The sequence below is a fragment of the Corvus cornix genome, chromosome 4 (assembly GCF_000738735.6).
Source record: "Corvus cornix cornix isolate S_Up_H32 chromosome 4, ASM73873v5, whole genome shotgun sequence".
Classification (NCBI taxonomy): domain Eukaryota; kingdom Metazoa; phylum Chordata; class Aves; order Passeriformes; family Corvidae; genus Corvus; species Corvus cornix.
Window position 1 is genome coordinate 27,052,523 of NC_046334.1, and position 19,058 is coordinate 27,071,580.

General features: G+C 51.5%; 2 protein-coding genes across 7 annotated transcripts; one reads left to right on the forward strand and one right to left on the reverse strand.

The window, feature by feature from the left end:
- Window positions 1–820: 820 nt before the first annotated feature.
- On the forward strand, window positions 821–8,342 carry HOPX (HOP homeobox). Of its 3 annotated transcripts, none has more exons than XM_010411778.2 (3): window positions 821–1,028; window positions 5,446–5,621; window positions 7,913–8,342. In XM_010411778.2, the coding sequence occupies exons 2-3, from the start codon at window positions 5,478–5,480 to the stop codon at window positions 7,988–7,990; spliced, it is 222 nt and encodes a 73-aa protein (XP_010410080.1). In that variant the 5' UTR covers window positions 821–1,028; window positions 5,446–5,477; the 3' UTR covers window positions 7,991–8,342. The 3 variants fall into 3 exon arrangements, with proteins under 3 accessions (XP_010410080.1, XP_010410077.1, XP_010410078.1); XM_010411775.2 differs by lacking the exon at window positions 821–1,028 and adding an exon at window positions 5,079–5,180; XM_010411776.3 differs by lacking the exon at window positions 821–1,028 and adding an exon at window positions 5,192–5,282.
- On the reverse strand, window positions 8,098–18,901 carry THEGL (theg spermatid protein like). Of its 4 annotated transcripts, XM_039551211.1 has the most exons (9): window positions 18,865–18,901; window positions 18,141–18,189; window positions 15,979–16,029; window positions 14,849–14,971; window positions 13,155–13,268; window positions 12,738–12,858; window positions 11,532–11,663; window positions 10,840–11,012; window positions 8,098–10,258 (listed from the first exon to the last, which is right to left on the reverse strand). In XM_039551211.1, the coding sequence occupies exons 1-9, from the start codon at window positions 18,887–18,889 to the stop codon at window positions 10,144–10,146; spliced, it is 903 nt and encodes a 300-aa protein (XP_039407145.1). In that variant the 5' UTR covers window positions 18,890–18,901; the 3' UTR covers window positions 8,098–10,143. The 4 variants fall into 4 exon arrangements, with proteins under 4 accessions (XP_039407145.1, XP_039407147.1, XP_019148988.2 ...); XM_039551213.1 differs by lacking the exon at window positions 14,849–14,971; XM_019293443.2 differs by lacking the exons at window positions 18,141–18,189; window positions 18,865–18,901 and having other exon boundaries at window positions 15,979–18,134.
- Between the last annotated feature and the right edge of the window lie 157 nt (window positions 18,902–19,058).

Genomic DNA, 19,058 nt, shown 5'->3' on the forward strand with positions numbered 1-19,058 from the left:
GCTAAACATATGGCAGGTTCCCTGCCTGGGTTTGTGCAGCCACTTCTCTCCAGGGTCAGGGCTCCCTGCCTCTGGCTCCAGTCAGCTCCACAGCTTTTTGCATTCTGTGCCAATTTGAGTTTTGCTCTGGCAGATAATCTCAGCCACTGCAAGCCATAGTCAATTTTTCATGAGCCCTTTCTTCAGCCTCTCTGATTTTCCAGCATCCCCTTCCAGCTGTCTATGAACTGAGAGAAAAATCAGCCCCTCCCACTGCACCCCACCCCACAAGATGCCTCTTTTTAAGCTGCTACCTAATGCTTCCAGAGCACCCCACTGGGAACTGCAGGCTCCTGGGCACTTTAATCGAGGAGAGGTCTTTGGCAGAAAGGATGCCCTTCTTGCCTCCCCATCCCCAGCCAGGTTGTGCCTCTGAGGGCACTTAGACTGCAGCAGCAGGACAGATCCAGGACCTAGTCCTGCCCTTACACGCGGCCTGGCGGGACCACATGGCTGACTAAAGTGACAGCAGGCTCAGAATGTTAAACCTGGACACATCATTTGCAGGATACTACAGCGCGATGAGAAGCCAGCCGTGCGCAGCAGCGAGCGCTGCCGGGCTCCACCAGCGAAGGCGGCAGCGGGGCTCCTTACGGCGGGGGCGCGGGATGCAGCGCGGCCGGGAGGGACAGGCGGGCTCGGCTGGAGCTCCGCTGGCAGAAGCGCGCTTTCCGCCGCACCCCGCTGCACCCTTCCGTAGCCCCGCAGGAAGCGGCCCCGGGCCCCGAGCGCGGCGGGGCGCGCCCCCGACGGCTGCCGGGCCACCGGGAGCCCGCCGCGCACAGCCACGCGCGGAGCCCTGCCAAGGGGAGCGGGTGCCAAACCTGAATTACCAGCCCCGAGAGTGGCTGTGGATCCCGGCAGCTCCTGTGATTTGCGGCAGGTTTTTCAGGTCCCCGCCTGTCACACACACACGCAGATACTTAAGCAGTCACCCAAGGACCTGCGGGGTTCTTGTTTTACACACTTCTGGGCCCTGCCAGCTCCAGGTAAGGACAGGCTTTGAGCTGGGGGTGCTGGGGTGGGTTTGCAGTTGGGCATGAGGGGATGGAGGGAGGAGCTGCCCTGTTAATGCTGATGCTGAGGAGGTCGGAGCTGGACCCAGCAGGGCAGGAAGGCTCATGCCCGGGGCAGACAGAAGGGCACGCAGGCAGGAGAGACCCCAGGCAGGGGCCACCACGGGGTCCTGCCTCTGCTACAGCAGCTGCTGCGCTCCTGTTTGCTTTGTTCCCATCCGATATTATCTTCTAAAAGACTGGACGGGTAGTTTACAGGATGCGTGACAGGTGTTTTTTCCTTATTTATGGCAGGGCCCGGTTTATTTTTAAAGCCTCTGTCCCACCTTATCCTGTGCACCATGCTGGCTGATGTTATCCACAGCACCACACAGCAGGCGGCCGAGCAAAGCTCAGGACAGGACATGGCTCTGCAGCAGAGCAAGGGAGGATAAGAGGGCTCGTTTGCATTGAGAACTGCTATTTTGATCCCTGCAGTGGCAGGAAATAGCTGCAAGCTAAAACCAGATGCAGATGCCTCCAGTCACATCCCAGCCCTGACAGTGGGAGCACTGGGAAAGGGGTCAAGAAGCCCAGCAGAGGCTATGGGGCACCATCAGCTTGGCAGGAGCTACCGCTCAGAGAGATTTCTAGGGGCTTCGGGTGCAGTAAATCGTTAGAAAGCTGCGCAGCCAGCCAGCTATTGTGACTACTGTTCAGAAAAGCAGAGCTGAGCAAACAGAGATCATGTCTTTTCTGGAAAAGTGGCAGACTTCTGCCAGGATAGTAAATGCTGACTGCACTAGCAGTGCTGGGCAAGCATGCTGGGAGACAGAGTGATGTCCTCTCCCATTTCAGGCCGGAGCTAGGTGTCCTGCTAGTAACCCCCAGGATGTCTCTGGGGAGCTGAGTGCAGCCACAGGACATGGGCACAGTACTATATATTTATAATAAGACTTTCTCTTGTTGCAATTTGTGTCCATCAGCCATTACCTTTTGTCTGCTCCCTCCAAAATGGCCCTGAGGTGCATTTTAATGCCCTATCAGGCACACTAAGAGCACCAGGTGCTGTCACATAGACAGCAATGCTGGTTGGAGCTGCCCACAGCCCAGGCAACCGCTGAACCACTTGCAAGCTTCTGCTCTCACACTGCTCCACCTAAAACCAAAATAGTCAGAGCCAAGCGTGAGTTCCCCAGGGGTCTTTAGCTTGACACATAGGACAGAGCAGGTGTGGTAGTTTCACTGTGACAGTGCATCTGGCATTGTCATTTCTGCCTAGCTGAGTAAACCCCAGCTGAATGACAACTGCAGCCCCACAGCCTTTCTGAATGGCTAGCATTCCTTGCACGGCAAAAGCAATTTTTTTTCAACACTGTCAAAAATTTAAGAGGAAAAAAGCAGTGAGAAGTGGTGATTTTCAGCAGCTAAGCCAAACAGCTGTGAGTCTCCATATTTCTACCAGGCTTAAAGAAATGTGAGACAGTCACCTTTCCTGTACAGGGGAGAGATCCTGGACAGTCTGAAGGCCAGGCTGCAGGCCTAGGCTGAAATGAGGCTCCATTTAAGTAGTGGGCGGGTGACTAGTGGTCTCCGTAGGGCCAGTCAGGGCATTTAGGCATTCCTGGTGCCCTCAAGTCATGTCATATTCCCCCAATTTTTAGCACCTAGGATGTGCCAAGTGCTAGAGGCCATATGCTGCACAGGGGCCACATGGCTCCTGAAAGCCTCTAGGACCTAGTGGAGTGATGTGGGGAGACCTGCAAAGCCCTCCAGGCGCCCCAGGGTTTTTGCCTTTTCCTGAAACCCATCTCGCAACCTTGAGAGGTAAAAACTGTTCTCCTTCCAGAGCAGGGGTAGAGGGGACACAAAGAAAAGCCATCGGGTATCACATCCCACATGTTGGGGCACCCTGAGCTGCCAGCAGGTAGAAGATACTGTGTCCTGCGGGGAAATGCCTCAGGAACCTAGAGATAATCAGAAGCAGAAATAGCTGTGCGGGCGAAACATGAAAGCTGAAGCCTGTGTTCCCTATGCAAATCCATGCACACACATCAAGGTACATTAATGCAGCAGGCTGCAAACAATGATTTATGAACTGCCAAGTCATGTTCCTGCTGGTGGCCTGGGCTAGATGCATGATCTGGAGGTGATGAGGAGCCCTTTTTTGGCTGGGCTTTCTATGAGAAGGGCAGGTGGCTCAGTGGTGTGCTGATAGAGGAGGACAGGCATGACCTGTGGCCTGAGCTTGGCCTCATTTGCATTGTGACCTCGTGGAGAGCCTGGCAGCCACAGTGCTGGAGAGCAGCACCTCAGTTGCAGGGGTCCTCCTTGTACCCCTGCATCTTTTCCAGAGGTCTCCAAACACCTAAGGTAGGTGAGCAGCATTCAGCAGACTTCTACTACCTCACGTGCACGAGGAACTGAATTATGTCTGCCCCGTTCCTATATCGATGCTTCTGAAATGAGCTGACCCCAGGAAAACCAGGCAGCTGCAACGCTCTGCAGACAAGGCCAGCTTGGCTTGCAGTACCTGGGGTTAAAGATGGTCTTTCCCCAGTCCATCCCGGGTTGGTGGATGATAGTGTCTACCAGCACTTCATCACGCTCAGAGGTGCTCCAGAGTTACACAACCACTGAGTTACAATGAGTATTTACCAAGCGACTCAAGCAGAGTGGGCTGTTTCACAACCAGCCCTGGTCTATTTATAAGCCCCTACTCAAATGCCAGAGGACTCTTTTATTAGTCAAAGCACTTTCTGCAGAGGAGACTCAGGGGGATCTTTGCTTTATGAGGTAAAGTTCAAAGAGGAGGATCTCTCCAGCCTCTCGCTAAGCCTGGCTCTTTGCAAGCTGCAAGACAGTTTTGAAGCTTACCTCCATCCTGGCAATTCTGTCAGCAAGTGAAAGTCCTGAGGCACTCAATACCCCAGCGTACCTTAAGGTGGGTTATCAGTCAACCAAGAAAGCAGTTGGGTTTAAACCTATGCAGTAGGAGTGCAGCATTATGGATGTTCCGGGGTTATATCCCAGAGCCAAAGGGAAGGAGAAGCTGGACTGCAATGTGGAGGCAGGCCAGGTCTGCAGCAGATGGCCCACAGAAGTCCCGAGGTGGGCAAAGGGCTCCTGGCAGCACTGGAGAGCCAGCAACACCAACCAGCCAACCTGACAGAGACGGGCCGGGCAACTGGGACAGCAGGAGAGCAGATCAAGAAAGGCCACATTTTTGCAACCAGCTCCTCCCCTGCCAATACCCCACAGCCTGGTTTCGGAAACACCACAGTGATTCAGCATCAAGGGACGTGTGCATGCTGTGTGGGGACAGTGCCTCGTGTTTTAGTTGACTGAATTGGCAAGCTTGACCCTCTGTCACGTGGAAACAAACTTGGAACCCAGCAGAGGAGAGGTGTGGGACATACCCAAGATGCACCTGTTTTGCTTGTGCTTTTGGGCCAAATCTTCCAGAGATTGTGCAAAGCACAAGTGGGACAAATGTTACTCTGGAGCAAAACATGGGCTTCTTGCTGCTGCCATTGCTGGGAGCACCTAGCACTGACCACAGGCAGAGGCAGCAAGTGCCTGAGCAACTAACATACACTGGGTACAGTCGTCGAGGACTGACCCCTCACTTATACACCAAAACCCAACCAACCAGTGATGCTCAGGAACAACAGGACTAACTGTTTATGCCCATGTGTGGTAACGTTAAATATTACTTAAAACAATGCAGCTTACCGTCTCATGGCCAGCCACACTGCTAAAGAGAAGGACCAGGACACTGACCAGGAGGGGAAATAGAGTGGTTGCTGGGTCAAAGACCATGCTCCCAGAAGATCTTGTATCCTCTGTTTTGTGATTCCTTTGCACAAACTTGCCTGATCACTGGGAAATAGGGACAAAAAAACCAAAAACCCACTAGGCTAGATGCCAGATATTGTCCCTTCACCGAGAGGACAAATAATTTTTTAAACTAATATCTTTAAATTAACCCCCTGAACATGCCCATTTCTGTGACATCACTCCTAAGTGACGCCCAGGCCTAAATACGGCTGTAAACAGGAATCGTTCCCATGGGAGTCACACTGGCTATAAATACAGCAACAGGGGAGCGCTGAGCAGCCTGCAGCTTCCTGCCAGCTGAGGATGGTGAGGCAGCTCAGCGCTGGGCACTGCTGGCGTGCGGTCTCTGCACTGAGGAAACTGAGACAGGAGTTGCTGGGGGGCTGGCGCTCCCAGCTGAGTTCCCTGGCATGTCTTTGGGAAGGGAGTTGAGCCCTGCTGCAGCCAGAGGCCACGGCAGGGGGGGGAGGGAGGCTGGTGGGGACACGGATTGCAAATCTGGGGCTCAGCAACTGTGGCCCCACTGGTGGCCACTCCCAGCTTGAGCAATGACACCGGCCCCTCTCTGCAGTGCCTGGCCCCATAGCCCTGCCCCAGGAGGAGATGGCCATGGAAAAGCCAGTGATTCCCACTGAGGAGCAGCTGGAGATCCTGGAGTACCACTTCTGCAAGGTGAACAAGCATCCTGACCCCACCACGCTGTGCCTCATCGCGGCGGAGACCGGGCTCTCTGAGGAGCAGACTCTGGTGAGTGTATGTCCCTCATCCCTCCCCTGGCACCAGCCCCACTCCCCCTGCATGCCTCTGTGCCCCACATCTCCTGCCTCTCCTGTCCTGGTCTCTCTATCATACACCTGCACCCGTCTGTCCCCTGCACAGGCTTCCTACAGCAGTCCCTGCCCCTCTCATGATGCCCCCACACTGCCTGCACTCCTCTGTGCCCCGTGTGCTCCCTGCCTGCACTCCCTGGATCACTGTGCATCCTGCGTACTCCTCACTGCGCCTACAAGTCTCTTCTGCACCTCTGCAAACCCCAGCACACCCCTAACTCCACACTGCACCCATAGAGCTCTAATGCAACGCAGCACCTCCCTGTACCCCACATCCTTCCTGCAACCCACGTGTTTCTGCTCCTGAATGTACAGCCCGTGCATGCTGCTCTTCCAAACCATTTCTGATAGTCCTGGATGCACAAACTACTGCTGGCTTTAAGGTCTGAAGAAACTACTGTCATTTTAAAACAGACAGAGGATAGATGCAACTCCTGCAGGATGTGATGTGGGACATGCTCAGGCTCTGCACCCTCCGCCTCAGCGTCCCTAAGCCCAGATGTCAGGCAAGTCTGTCAGCCTCTCCAGGAGACATAGAAGCCTCCAAATACCCCTCCACAGGGACAGGCTGCCCCTGTCTGGGAATTCCACCAAGCCCTGTGCTCCACCTGGCTACCTGCAGGCTACCATGGGCTTTAGAAGCAAACGGCTTCTTCCCAGTTCCTTCAGGTGGCAGTGCAGCTCACTGTGACGCAGGTGTCTACTAGACCCATAGCATTTATGGGTATAGAAAAGAAATCCAACCCACTGGAAAAGTTAACAGCAGTTTGCAGAGAGCTGCCAAGCCTGGCTCTCCCTCAGCAAAGCCAAAGGGATATAGAAGCCGAGCAGGCAATGTCAGCATTTAGCCTGTCCCAGGGAAAGATGCTGGGACAGCATCCATTGCACTGATAGTCCTCGGCTGGCGTGGATTGTGCTTTAGTGACAGGCAGGTATCAATCACTGCTTGTTTGAGGCAGCAAGGAGGCAGTACCCCTAAAATACCTTCTTCTCCATAGAAATGGCACTGTTCCTTTTTTTTTTCCTACAGCAAGTTGTAAACACAGGCCATATACACCCAAGGCACCTCTTTAGATGTCTTAAAATCTTCCCTGATAGCCATCTTTTTCCACTAGTCTAGAGTGCTCCGAGAGATCTGAAGATGAAGGTCATGTTAGGGACAGGATCAAGACTGGGGTGGTGAGCTGCAAAGTGCCTGCATTGCATAGAACACAAGGAGTCATTGCTCCTGACATCTGGAGAGCTTTATCGTCTAGAAATAGTAGCCATTTTAATAAAAAATTAAGTAACAATGAGATGCAAAGAGGAGATGGTGGTTTAGGACAGAAAGTGAAATTTTTGGGAGGAGGCTAGGCTGTCAGTCTTCTGACTGGATGTGGTCAAAGGCAGCGTGAGTGCGAGAGACACTTGTAGAGAGCACCGAGCTTGTATCATTACGGACCATAATAGCTTCAAAAATAGCCATGAACAAATATAGCAACAAAATGAGCTGCAACAAAAGGAATCACAGGCACATTGCCAAACAAAAGGCTAAGCTGTGCTTCCGGCACATGACTTATATCTCTTTTCTTACTTTTCTTCTTAGGTAGATACATTTTAACTATTTTTAATTTTGTCTGTGTTGAAGTGGAATCAGCAGCTCTTGGAATGGGCTTGCAGATGCTAAGTTACTACAGACATAGTGCTAAGTTACTCCTAACATAGACATGCATATTGCCTGAAGACCAAGACAATTTTTAAACAATTTAAAAAATATATTTGTTCTTAAATTTGTTGAGTGCCACCTCTCATGCTTTCTGAAACAGGTGAGCTTTTGATTCCTGTCAGTTTTGGACCTGCAAGTGATTGTTTCACTGCTCCAGTCATTTAAACAGACACCATCCAGCTCCTTAGCCAGTCTGTTACTCTGTTTGCAAGAAAAACCTGGACTCACGGCAGTAAGGACTTACCCATGCTTGTCAAGGTCTGAAGTGAGCAAAAGAAATGAATTGGAAAGAGGTGCAGACGTAGGTTAAAAGACCGTTCGGTCAGGAGCGACTGTCCTGCTGCCTGTACTGCCCGGGAACAGCACCTTGCTACAAGGCAGCAGCACCAGGAGTTCCCCTCACGTGGTCCCACGTGCTGACCACATCTGCACCTTGAGCAAAGTTATTCGGAGGCTTCACTCAGCCCAGTGCACTCAACCTCTGTTTTGTTCTTTCTCTCCAGAAATGGTTCAAGCAGCGCCTGGCAGAGTGGAGGAAGTCTGAAGGGCTGCCCTCAGAAAGCGGGTCTGTCAGGGACTAGAGGATGCTGCTCCAATCCCCTTGCCTCTTATAAATGATGGTGAAGCTCTTCAGAGTGGGTTTCCTTGGGGTTCTTCTGTTGCAATAGGTTTTGCGATACAAATACTCTGCTATTTAACATAAGTTTTATTTAACATGTACATAACCAGAAAAAATCCCATTTTATATATATGTATATACATGTGTGTATACAACTTTTGATGGCTGATAACCTGTCTAGTGATTCCAACCCATTAACAGCAGCTGCACAGGAAAATGCAATTTCATGCCCTTGTCCCAGGCTTGCAGGAAATTTGCCATGATGTATGTTCAAATATAGAAGGAAGAAATAAAGATTCCTTTTCCTTACAATCCTCAGAAGCAAAGTATGTGTGCTAGCTTTAAGGTACAGATCATCCAGAGAGTAGGACATCTGGAAAACCAGGTATGTTGTTCAGGTGACCTGGTTTGGCTCAACATGCCTGAATCAGCTCTGGATACTGGCAAACCAAGTGCCTAGACCATAATCAGACCAAGCGAAGCACCCCTTGAATGCCTTTTTTTACCTTTCTGTTAAAGGTCACTAAAGAGAAAGAACGCGTGGCTTGTTTTGGGATTTTTCCCAGTGCAATAATAAGTTTTTTGATGAGAGGAGCTGTGTTGTCCCTGCTCGTGCTCCCTGCCCCCATGACAGGAGGCGGACTCCTTCCTCTGGAAGGGCAGCATTTCTCCCAGGCAGCCTCAGTGGGCACTGTGGGTTTCCCCTCTTGCCACAGGGACAGCCATGGGCAGCCTCGTCTCCTAAGGCACCTGTGGGTCCATGCATGGCAGCCCACACAGCCCCACACATACCCTAACTGCCAGGGTGGCAGAGGCTGGTGGTGCTGGGGTTCCCCCACAGGGTAGGGGCTTTAGGGGAAGACCCCAGTCTCCTCCTGGCCATTCTCAAGCCTGAGGAATGCAGTTGCACTGGGCCTCTTGCACAAAGTCCAAACTCTCATCCATCCTGGCATAGGGCAATGTCTGCTCTAAAAATAACCAGCACCATTGCCCAGTGACCCTACCTTGTTCAAAAGCCTTCAAAAGTCCTCTGCTTAGTGGATTATTGAATCAATTAATGGATCCTCTGATTAATCCCCTTCTGGTTTGTGGTCACCTGCCCTCTACTCCTTTGGAAGGAGAACCATCTTAACACAGGGAAGATTAAAATACATTGGCTCTGAAACTGCCATATGCTTTCATTTGTGGCTTTTTTCTCTTCCTGGTGAGCATCTCTCTTGCCTCAGTATCTCCAGCCTGTCGCCAGTGGTTCGGCAGCCAGTGCAAAACACACCGACCTTGTAGGAAACAGATAAAAGCATTCTCCCTTATGCCATGCCCCAAACAGGCTGTGTTGTTCCCCTGCAATCCAGCTGCCAAAGTGACTCACCCACAGACCCAGCTGGAGCTCAGAATTTGTTCTGCAGACTCTGGCATCAATACCTGTTTTCTGCTTAGCCCTTGCAATGTGCCTTCTCTCTTACTCTGAGGGGAAATCTGCTTTTTTGAGTTAGGCTCCAAAAATCCCAATGCAGAACTCTCTTATTTTGTCTGGGGTCACACAACTGAGTATCTGAACCACACAGATTTAACCCAGCTATGTAACTGGGTCTGCTTGTTCTCCAGGCATTTGAGAAAACAGGCCCCAAATCCAAGCCAATTCAACATACATTGTAGCCTTTTGTATATCTACTTCTGTCACAAGCACAAAACTTCTGGGTGTCAGGAGATGTTTAAACTTCAGCAAAAATTTTTGAACCCAAATTCAGGAGTTGTGTTGCATCAGCTTACTGCATGCTCTTGGGTTTGGTTTGCCACACTTCCCTGCATGAAAGGACAGTTCCTTCCCCCAGCAGTTGTTTTGTTACATCTTAAACTATTACAGCAAAACAATCAAGAGAGAAACTTCAGACATAACCCATCCTAGGGAGAGAATCTTCCCACATTTGGTCAAATTCTGTTAATTTTCCCTGAAGACTAATCTTAAGGAATGATGATTTTATTTGAATTCCCAGAAAGTGTTACTGCTGAGTGCTGCCTCTGTGCTCTGTTCAAGTAGATTTTCCAGCCATTGCACAGAGAGAGTGATGTTCAAGGGGTGATGTGGGCAGCTGGCAGGAGCATTTCTGAGGGAGCTTAGCGCAGAATTGGTTGAGCTAGTTCTTGGAGCCGCTGAGAACAAGCTGCCTTCAAAGCAGCCTCCTTCACTCTGAATGCATCTGGGTTGTATGCAGTCAAGCCCACACGAGGTCTGGAGGAGAGAGGGTAGGGATGGTCAATCCTGACTGGAGCAAGGCCAGCTGTCAGCTGCCTGCCAGCTCCCACACCTTCACCTATGCCTGCCCTTCCCTGTCAAGGGAGGACAAAAGGCATCACACCTCCACTGTTGTTGTCAGGAGAGGGACATCTCTCACAGCTGCTACAGCCAGGCATTCCCTCACCCTCTGTGAATCCTCCCCAGCACATCCTGCAGACTGGGCTGAGGTCAGCTGCAACGTGCTGGGCAACATGAATGTTATACACTCTGCCCTTTGTCAGCTGGTTGATTTTTATAACTGCAATTAATAAGAAGTCCCAAACAGTAATTCCTGCTGGAATTAGAAAGTTCCTGCTTCTTCTCTTTTGACTCTCCTTCCACCTCAAAAGGGCTTTTTAAACTGCAATCCATGTAGCATTAACACATCCAGACATGTAAAATCCATGCATGTTGGCAGAGCGCTTCCTAATCTTGGCCTAATCTCTCTGGCCAAACACAAATGAACTAGGTGCCACGAGCCACACAAAATGGGCTGGCAGCTGATCATTTCCCCGTGACAGGGAAGCAGTACCTACCTTGCGCTAGGCTGGGCCAGCTCCAGAACCCTTGGTGTAGCCACTGCGCGCTTGGCAGCCTCTGTCACGGGCCACTCAGGATCCCGCGGGTGTGCATAGTCTGCGTGGAGTTGTTTTGGCCTCGACAGCTCAATGGTCCGAGGGCTCACAATTACCTTCTGAGACCTGGAAACCTGTGAAAGAATGGGGAAGAAGGTCCTTAGAGGTGCTTCTGGCATTTAGGGGTGCTCAGCCTGCAACTAACTCAGTGTAACCAGGTTCACAGCCACTGACCACATGCAGATGGGACACGATCCTGTCCTCAGCTGTGTTTGGCACCAGACAAACCGTAGAAGGAGAAATCACTGCCTGGCCAGTCCCAAAACCTGCCCTCCAGCCTCCTATTACTCACAGCCCTTTGCCCAACCCACGCCCAGCACCAGAGATCCCAGTTAGGCACTTGTCCACCTCTCCCCATCCCCACAAATGCAGGCTAGGCACAGCTCCACCATTCTCTGGGGATTTGTGCTGGGAGTCAGTTCATGCACTGAATGGAGCACAAGCCCTGCTTTCCAGCTCAGGAAGCAGCTGTGCCAGCCTCATGGAGAGAAGCATGAGGGCTGGATGAAGAGAGCCACGAGTGACTGAGCTCCCGTGCCCTCTCCTCTGCCAAGAGTCCCATCCATGTAGGGTCCTGGGTGATGCTGCCTTACCGCAGAGATGGCAGGACCAGGATGGGTGTGCCTAGAGCAGCACGTCATCTCCCTGATCAAGGGCTCTGCCAGTTGCTGGATCCGCGCCGATGCACTGGCCGAGGTCGCAAACTTGGAAACCTCTGTTGGCACCTGCATGGGTCCAGAATGGGGGAGGGATGTGCAGACACAGAGCTTGTACAGCAGCCCATAGGGACATGCTCCCTCTCCACAAGGATGAGCAGCCCAGCACCCTTCCTCTGCAGACATGGTCACTTACTTTTTCAGAAGCTATTATTTTTCTTTCACCTGAACTATTCGGTAATTTTGGTGCTACAGGGATTCCCCAGCTGTTGCCCACTCAGAGCCAGGAGGGGAGTGCCTGTAATGAGACCCTGTGTAGCCAGGTAAAAGTGCAGAGGAATTTCTTCCATGTTTTTAATATTCATCTTCCTGTCTGAATCAAGTGACTTCCCTGCTAAGGAGAGACACTCAGATTTCAGGGTAAATTTGCTGGTACAGTTAACTGCATTCCTACAGAAAAAAAATGATTACTTCTCCAGCAGGGGACTTCTTCCCCTATTTTTCACAGGGTTACTGTTGCCCAGTCCTGCTCCAGCCCAGCCTCCCATTTCCCAGCCCCAGAGGTTGCATGCAGAAAACCTAGCCTTTGCCATGGAAATGAGTGTAATCTGAGATTGCTCCAATCCCTTTCACCCCTGCCAAAGCAATGACCCGCCTAAAAGGAACAAGCTCAGAAATATGTCTCTAAATTAGGCTTCTAGTAAATTGTAGTTAAAATATACACAGGGATTGCAATCTCATGCCCCCTGTGTACTCAGACAGGAGCACAGCTGCCCAGCTACAAACATGACTACTCCCTAAGAGCTAAACACGCCATTTCCAACAGGTCTCTCCACTTTCCCAGGCTGCTTTATCAGACGATGCAGCCCAGATGCCTCCCTTGGCTCTCCTGCTATACTAGGCTGCTCCAACCTGCCTGTTTTTTGTCTCCCAGCAGGAGATTTGCAAAGACAACATTCTTCTCTGAAAACGCACTTTCTCTCAGTGTCATAAACCCCAGCAGAACCAGACAGCTTCTCCCCTCCAGAGCACACACTGGGCACATCCAGAGGTGGCATATCCAGGGGTGGCATACTGCATCTAAAATCTCAGGAGTTTGCTGCATCCCTGCACCCTCCAAATCTCACTCAACCTCCTCCTCACCTCTCTGGCCGGCAGGAAGTCTGGGTGCAGCGGCTTTGGCCGGGCAAGCTCCAGGATCCGCTGGGAGGCATTATAGTTCCGTGCAGCCGGGGACACGGGCCACTCGGGGGACTCACGGGCTCTGGAAGCAGAGAGTCACGGCATGCCACTCCCAGATATTCCCCACTCTGCCTGCAGCTGGTGTGTCTAAGCCTCACATTTGCTGCAGTAGAAGGCAGCTTTGTCTTGTGGCCATTTCAGTGCAAAACTCATCCCATGAGAGAATCCAGAAGTTCTAATCCCAGCAGAGACTCTGCTCTGCATTTTGCCCTCTGTTTACCCATCCTCTGTTCCTGCATTTATTACTTTGAAGACGCACTGATGCTACAAGGCCCAAGGCCCTACCTATAGCACCCTATAGGCTTTCTAGCCTCTCACCTTTGTTCCAGGTAAGCAGGGAGGTATTTTTTAGGTTCAGCCAACCTCAGCAGCCGTTCAGAAGGGTAGCCAAACTTCGCTAGCGGGGGACGCCCACCGATCACTGGTCTGCATCTGTACACAAGGAAGGATTTTGAGGAACAGAACGAAAGAGTCAGCAAAAGGCAACTGACAGAGAACACGATCCTAGCAGATGGTAACCTAAGTCTGGTTAAACATTTATGCCTGCTGCATGTACAAAAGCTGGCCCTGGTGCACATGGAAAAGCCATGAACAAATAGGCATTTATAACTGAGATTTCCTCACTTTAAATGCTGTTTGCATCTGAAGAGTCCTCTTTTAAGCACCCTCAGTGCATTTAAAGTCTAGGCTTTTCCTGGACCATTTAAAGAAGCTGCCCCACAACAGCCAGCAGCATTTATGTTGGTCAGCTCTGCCAATTCAGAAACCTCTTTGTTACAATGGCTTGACAGCACCTTGTGCCCTTGTAGCTCCTTTCATCATGGTATCTCCCCTAGTGCCTTGTTCATCCAGCTTTCAATCAAGCTTAACTGCTGGACTATGCCTGTCATCACCAGGGAAGAAGCAAGCAGAGGTAAGCAGAAAGGCAGGAAGGGCTGTCATATAGACACCTTTAGCAAGAGGAAGAAGCTCTCAGAGGGATGAGAGCCCATCACTGATGACATTGGCAGAGGGGATAAAACTACAGACATGCATGTCTTGACATCCTTCCAGGCAGAGGAGAGCCAGGAGTGCAACACAGTTCCATCTCCATCCTCATTGCTAGGACTTCTTACAGACGAGCAACCACCATCCTGACTCCACAAGAGCTTCATCTCCTCCAACAGAGCTACAGATGACTTGCTTCAAGTAATGCAGCATCATCTAGCACCACTGTGATTTATACTTTTTACATAATTTTTCATTCCAATTACAAAGCATGGTCTAGTTTTTCACCATGCAGTGACAGCAGAGGTTTAACTCAAGGCAAGAGACCTGGATTCCTTCCAGCAGCAGAACACTGCAAGACTTCTCTGTTCTTAACCTTATCTTAAAGATTTAGGTCAGACTCCAAGAGGATGCAGGGGATCATTAACTGTGTCCAGATGCCTGTCTGAGCTGCATCAGCCCCAATAGGACAGGGAACATTCTAGGGACAGTTCCTCTCTACTCGCAGGTGCAACACACACATTCCATCGAGGAATGCATGCATGCACATGATGTCTACTTCAAACCAAAGCAGAGCTGTTGGATGGGTATTTTTGTTACAGCAGAGGAACATGCTCCCTTGTGCTTGGAGACTGAGATCAAGACAAGCTCCTATGGCAGCTGATGGGAACCCAGAGCTCTAATCAGACCAGCAACTATGTGTTGCAGAAGTCCTTCTCACAGCTGGGAAGTGGGTATGAGGAAATAAAAGGGCACCAAAATTTAGCACTCGCCAGTTCCTCCCCATTTTGGAAGTCAAGTACTCAGGGTGACTATGCTCCCATAGCACTTTCTTCCCTGCTTCAGCCAGCCCCTGTTCCAAGCACAAAACAGCCTGGTGAGTTTCAGTGCCATGGAGCTACCTGTGGGGCAGCCTTTTCAGGAGAGGACATTGCATCTCCCCTTTCCCTGGGAGCCAGTATGCCCCCCTAGAGAACATGCTCTGAGCTGCCTCCTTCCCCAGGATGTGCTACCACGTCACTGACCTGCACTGGTACTCGCTATAATCTTTCTTGGGCTTGGACAGTGACAATATTCTTGCAGATGGTCGAGCTGTCATAGCACCCCATGAGGGGGTCCATATCATCTGTTGGGTTCCCCACACAAGCCTAGCAAGAACAGCAAGATTGTGAAATTTTAGTAACATGCACAAGTTATGAAACATGAAATGTGTTTGCTGGGGCTATCCTTCCCTGCCTAGGATGGAACACACACACATACACACGCCCTATGGCTCCCCACACCTGCAAAATGCCACTACCACCCCCTGCGCATTCACCTTCTGTGGCACTGAATTTCCCAACACTCTCCTGGTGGTTGTTGTCAACTAAAAAACAAAAGAGTTTTAAAGTGATAGGTCTGGTTTTAGTTACCAGTGGATGTGCAGAAAGGGTCATTTCATTACTTCTCTGAAATCCCTGGGGGAGTTTCATCATTGCATTTCTTTTGCCTCACTATTACCACCTAACTATACCACAGGTATGACAGTAAAAATAGTAATAATGTTACAGTCAGGGTGTGTCGTGGAAAGTGGCAGGTTAATGCCAGTTAGAGTGGTTACTCTCCTGTGCCCAGGGCAAATATGGAGTTGCTCATCCCTCAGTGAGAGGCCATGGTGGGAGAGGGTACCAGGGTAGTCAGGACAGGGAACAGCAGGGCAATGGGTTTGTGGAGCCTTTTTTGAGACCCACACAGGTAACGGAGAAGAGATGTTATCAAGATACTGTTGCCCTGGCTTGTCAAGCTGTAGTTTGATCACATCATGCAGACAGCAGCTCTGTTCCTAAAGCTGGACTGTATCCTCCAGGACAGAGCAGCCTGTGGCTCCCGTGAGTCTGGTCACCTTGCACCACACACACCATCCTACCCCACAATATCTCAGTTGGGCAGCTCAGATCAGATGGGGCAACAAAGGCAAGGCTTGAGTCAAGCCCAGTTTTTTGATTGAAAACTTGAAAGAGAAAATTGGAGGGAGCCCTTAAAGCATGGAACATCTCAGTCTGCTTTTCTGGAGACAGCGGGGAAAGCAGTAGCAAGACAATGGCCAAGGGTCTGCTCTGGTTGAGCCCTGTCAGTCCCCAGCCCTCGAGCAAGCACTGTTTGAGCACCGACTTACCTGGGACTGCTGTCACAAAATCGTTGCTTGGGTTCTGCAAGTACATGTATCCTGTCAAAATTGCAGAAAAGGACAAACATGCCATCATCATAACTTAAACCAACAAAGCGTGAAGAAGCTACTGCTGTACTCAAAGCCATATAAACACTCTCAAGCCCCTGTGCTTTTGCCTCCATTCCCTTGAGAGAGTGTGTTTAAGGACCTCTCTCTTCAAGTACTTTCCATCCATTTCATCTGGCAAACTCACCAGCCCATGATTTTTTGTGTTTTCTCTTGGACTGCAGAGACACAAATTTGCAATTCTGCCTCCACTGAAAGGTCCCTCTGGGAAATGGCTAGGGGAGCAGGAAGGAACTTTTCTGGTCAATAACATACCATGAAACCTCTGCAGGTATGAGAGGGATGCTCTCCCAGCCTATGGGAGCCCAGATGAAGAAACACCTGTTAGCACCACCTTTGTGGTTTACTAAAAGGCACCATGGAGACAGCACTGTGTTCCCACATGGCTTTAGGAGCACATTTTATTTCACTCCATTTAGCACAGAGGTCCTAGATGCTACAGAGACACAGGAACATACACGGTCTGTGCCCTAGGAGCAGCTCTGGAAATGTTTTTCCTGAATATACAACAGACCAAAACCTTTCAGGAAGATCAGCTATCACTGCTGAGGCCTGAAATCCTAGTGACTGGGAAGTGCTTGAAATTTAAGAGCCTCGGTACAGAAAGAAGAACAAGATGATCCAGTGCCACAAGTGTATTACACAACTCCTCAATGTCACAGACCAAGCCCATACCCACCCACTGCGGCAACAGGTGCCTACCCACAGCCAGCTGGTGAACAACCACACTGTGCAGGCACCTATGGAAGTGCCCCACCATGGAAAAAGCAGAGAAGGTGGAAGCCTGGGGCATTGCTTCCCGCTCTGTATCACCTGGCAAAGATGCCTAGCATAGCCCTAGAGAAGAGCAAGGACACCAGCAGAGAGTGATACTTGCCAACAGAAAACAATCTGTGCTTTGGGGACACACCTGTGGTTTCTCTGATGGGGCTAATACTGCTAGTAAGATGCCAAGCCCTGGCAAATGCTTGTCAGAGTACCCAGCACCACAGAGATCCCTGAAATGGCAGGCTGCTGTTACAGCACCTTCACTGCACGCTCCCTGTGAGATGCCTGTCCTGCCTCACTTGGGCCACAGTGCTGCAAACACGGCTCCTGCTGAGATCCCAGAGAGGCAACTGCCTGTAGGACTTTGGCCCCCTGCCACTAGTTCAAGACAGGACACGGTCAGGAAGGCAGATGTCATTTCAGGAGCCAAAACCCAGTTTCAGTTCTTCATTCCCAAGCGGCTCCCCAGAGGGTTTTCCTTGCAAAGGTGCAAGGGGGTGAAGGATTAGCACACAGAGGTCCCCCCCAGCCTAGCTGTATTGCAGAGCTGGCTCTATCTCTGCAAGCAGGCCCATTGCTTTTCCTCAACCGCTGGCACAGGCCCAGCGCACAGCCACAGCCAAATCTAGCACAACGTGCACATGGCCCTAGTGCCCCACACTGCTGTGCAAAGCTTGCACCATGATCCGGCCAAGGAAAGAGTCCCACGTACACTCAGATCACGTCTCTCAACTCACTTGACAATCTTTGGGTTTTTTTGCCAATTACAAAAAATTAGTTTTATCACAGCAAAAAGATAGATAGATAGATAGATAGATGATAGATAGACAGATATCCTCACACAGGATGCACCCACAGCAGCTCTGCAACTTGAAGGAGTTAAACCACCTCACTGACAAGACAGCCCTGGTGGAGCCTTTGTTGTTTGGACCTGCTCATGCTTCCCAGCAAGGAAAATGAGGCCTTGCTTCAGCCAGACATAGAAACACCTCCCCTCCACTGTCTGAGCATTCACAGACTCATGGCTTAAGGGGGATCAACTCCTTTTGAGATCAGTTCCTTGTAAAGCAGTCACAGCTTCCGTTTTGAAGAGGCAGGATGTTTGTTAGAAGCTGAGGTAAGGGCAAAACTGGGCATCATTTCCTCTCAAGTATTTATCACAGTATCATCCAATATACGGACTCACTGCTTGGTGTAAATCCCTGACTGAGCCCTCTCAAGAGACATGGGGCATGGCCTGAACACCCAGCCAGGAGGCTGAGAGGGCTTCTTACCTGCTGCGTGGGCGGTGTACACATGTGTAAGAAGATGTATAAGATGAAACTGCAAAAACAAGAACAGGTGAATTTAAAAGCTTGGTAGCACCCAGAGCCTGGGCTGCCTGCTCTTTAGTGTGCAATAATCATATGGCAGATGAAGTTTGTGCATCTCCTTAGGATAGTTGCTCAGCAGATGTTTGCATTCTTTTTCCCTGCTACCTTCCTCTCCAGTGGTTGCTCCTCACGGGGGGATGCTGGCAGCCCCCAAGGCTGCAGGATAGAGCAGCCCCAGCACTACATCCTCCTCCTGGCACAGTGGTCACCAGCCTGCGGGCTCCCACCCGACTCAGTGTAGCCACCCCATACGACCGCCTTCAGCAGCTTCCAGGGAGGTTTTCAGAGCCTCGGGGAATAGCAACCGTGTTAAACTGGGACTCGGCGCCAGCACAAAACAACCTGCCGTGTTTTAAGGCGGGGGTGGGAGACACGGGATGACAGGAAAACCAGCGACACGTGCAGCCAGGTGCCATGGCAGCGATGGCCACGAAAACGGGGCCGGCATCCCGCACTCCCCGCCGCGGTGCCCGAGGCCTGCCGGCGCCAGCCAGCCCACCGTGCCCGGGAGCCCTCCGTGCCAGAGCCCACCGCGGCCGGGTGCGGGGCCGGGGCTCGGCGGAGGAGCCACTCCCCCCCGTGGGCCCCGGCGCCGCTGGGCCCCGGCCGCCCCGGCCCCACGCACCGTAGATGTCCCCGGCCGCCGCCATGGCCCGGCCCGGCCCCGCCCAACGGCTCCGCCCGCCCCGCCGGGCCCGGCACACACACGGCGCTGCCGGCGGCAGCCCGAGCCGGGCCCCGGCCGCAGCCCACGGGTGACGCGGCCCCCGTCATGGTGGCTGTCCCAGAGAGGCCTCGGGAGCCTCCCGCATCCCAACA

Bases quoted from the DNA above. Each gene is read 5' to 3' on its own strand.
- HOPX (XM_010411778.2), top strand. From the start codon at position 5,478: ATGGCCATGGAAAAGCCAGTGATTCCCACTGAGGAGCAGCTGGAGATC. The intron at 5,622-7,912 runs GTGAGTGTATGT...CTTTCTCTCCAG, and splicing joins TCTCTGAGGAGCAGACTCTG to AAATGGTTCAAGCAGCGCCT.
- THEGL (XM_019293443.2), bottom strand. From the start codon at position 16,154: ATGGAGGCAAAAGCACAGGGGCTTGAGAGTGTTTATATGGCTTTGAGT. The intron at 11,664-12,737 runs GTGAGGAGGAGG...GGACCCATGCAG, and splicing joins ACTTCCTGCCGGCCAGAGAG to GTGCCAACAGAGGTTTCCAA. The intron at 11,013-11,531 runs GTAAGGCAGCAT...ATTCTTTCACAG, and splicing joins CTGGTCCTGCCATCTCTGCG to GTTTCCAGGTCTCAGAAGGT.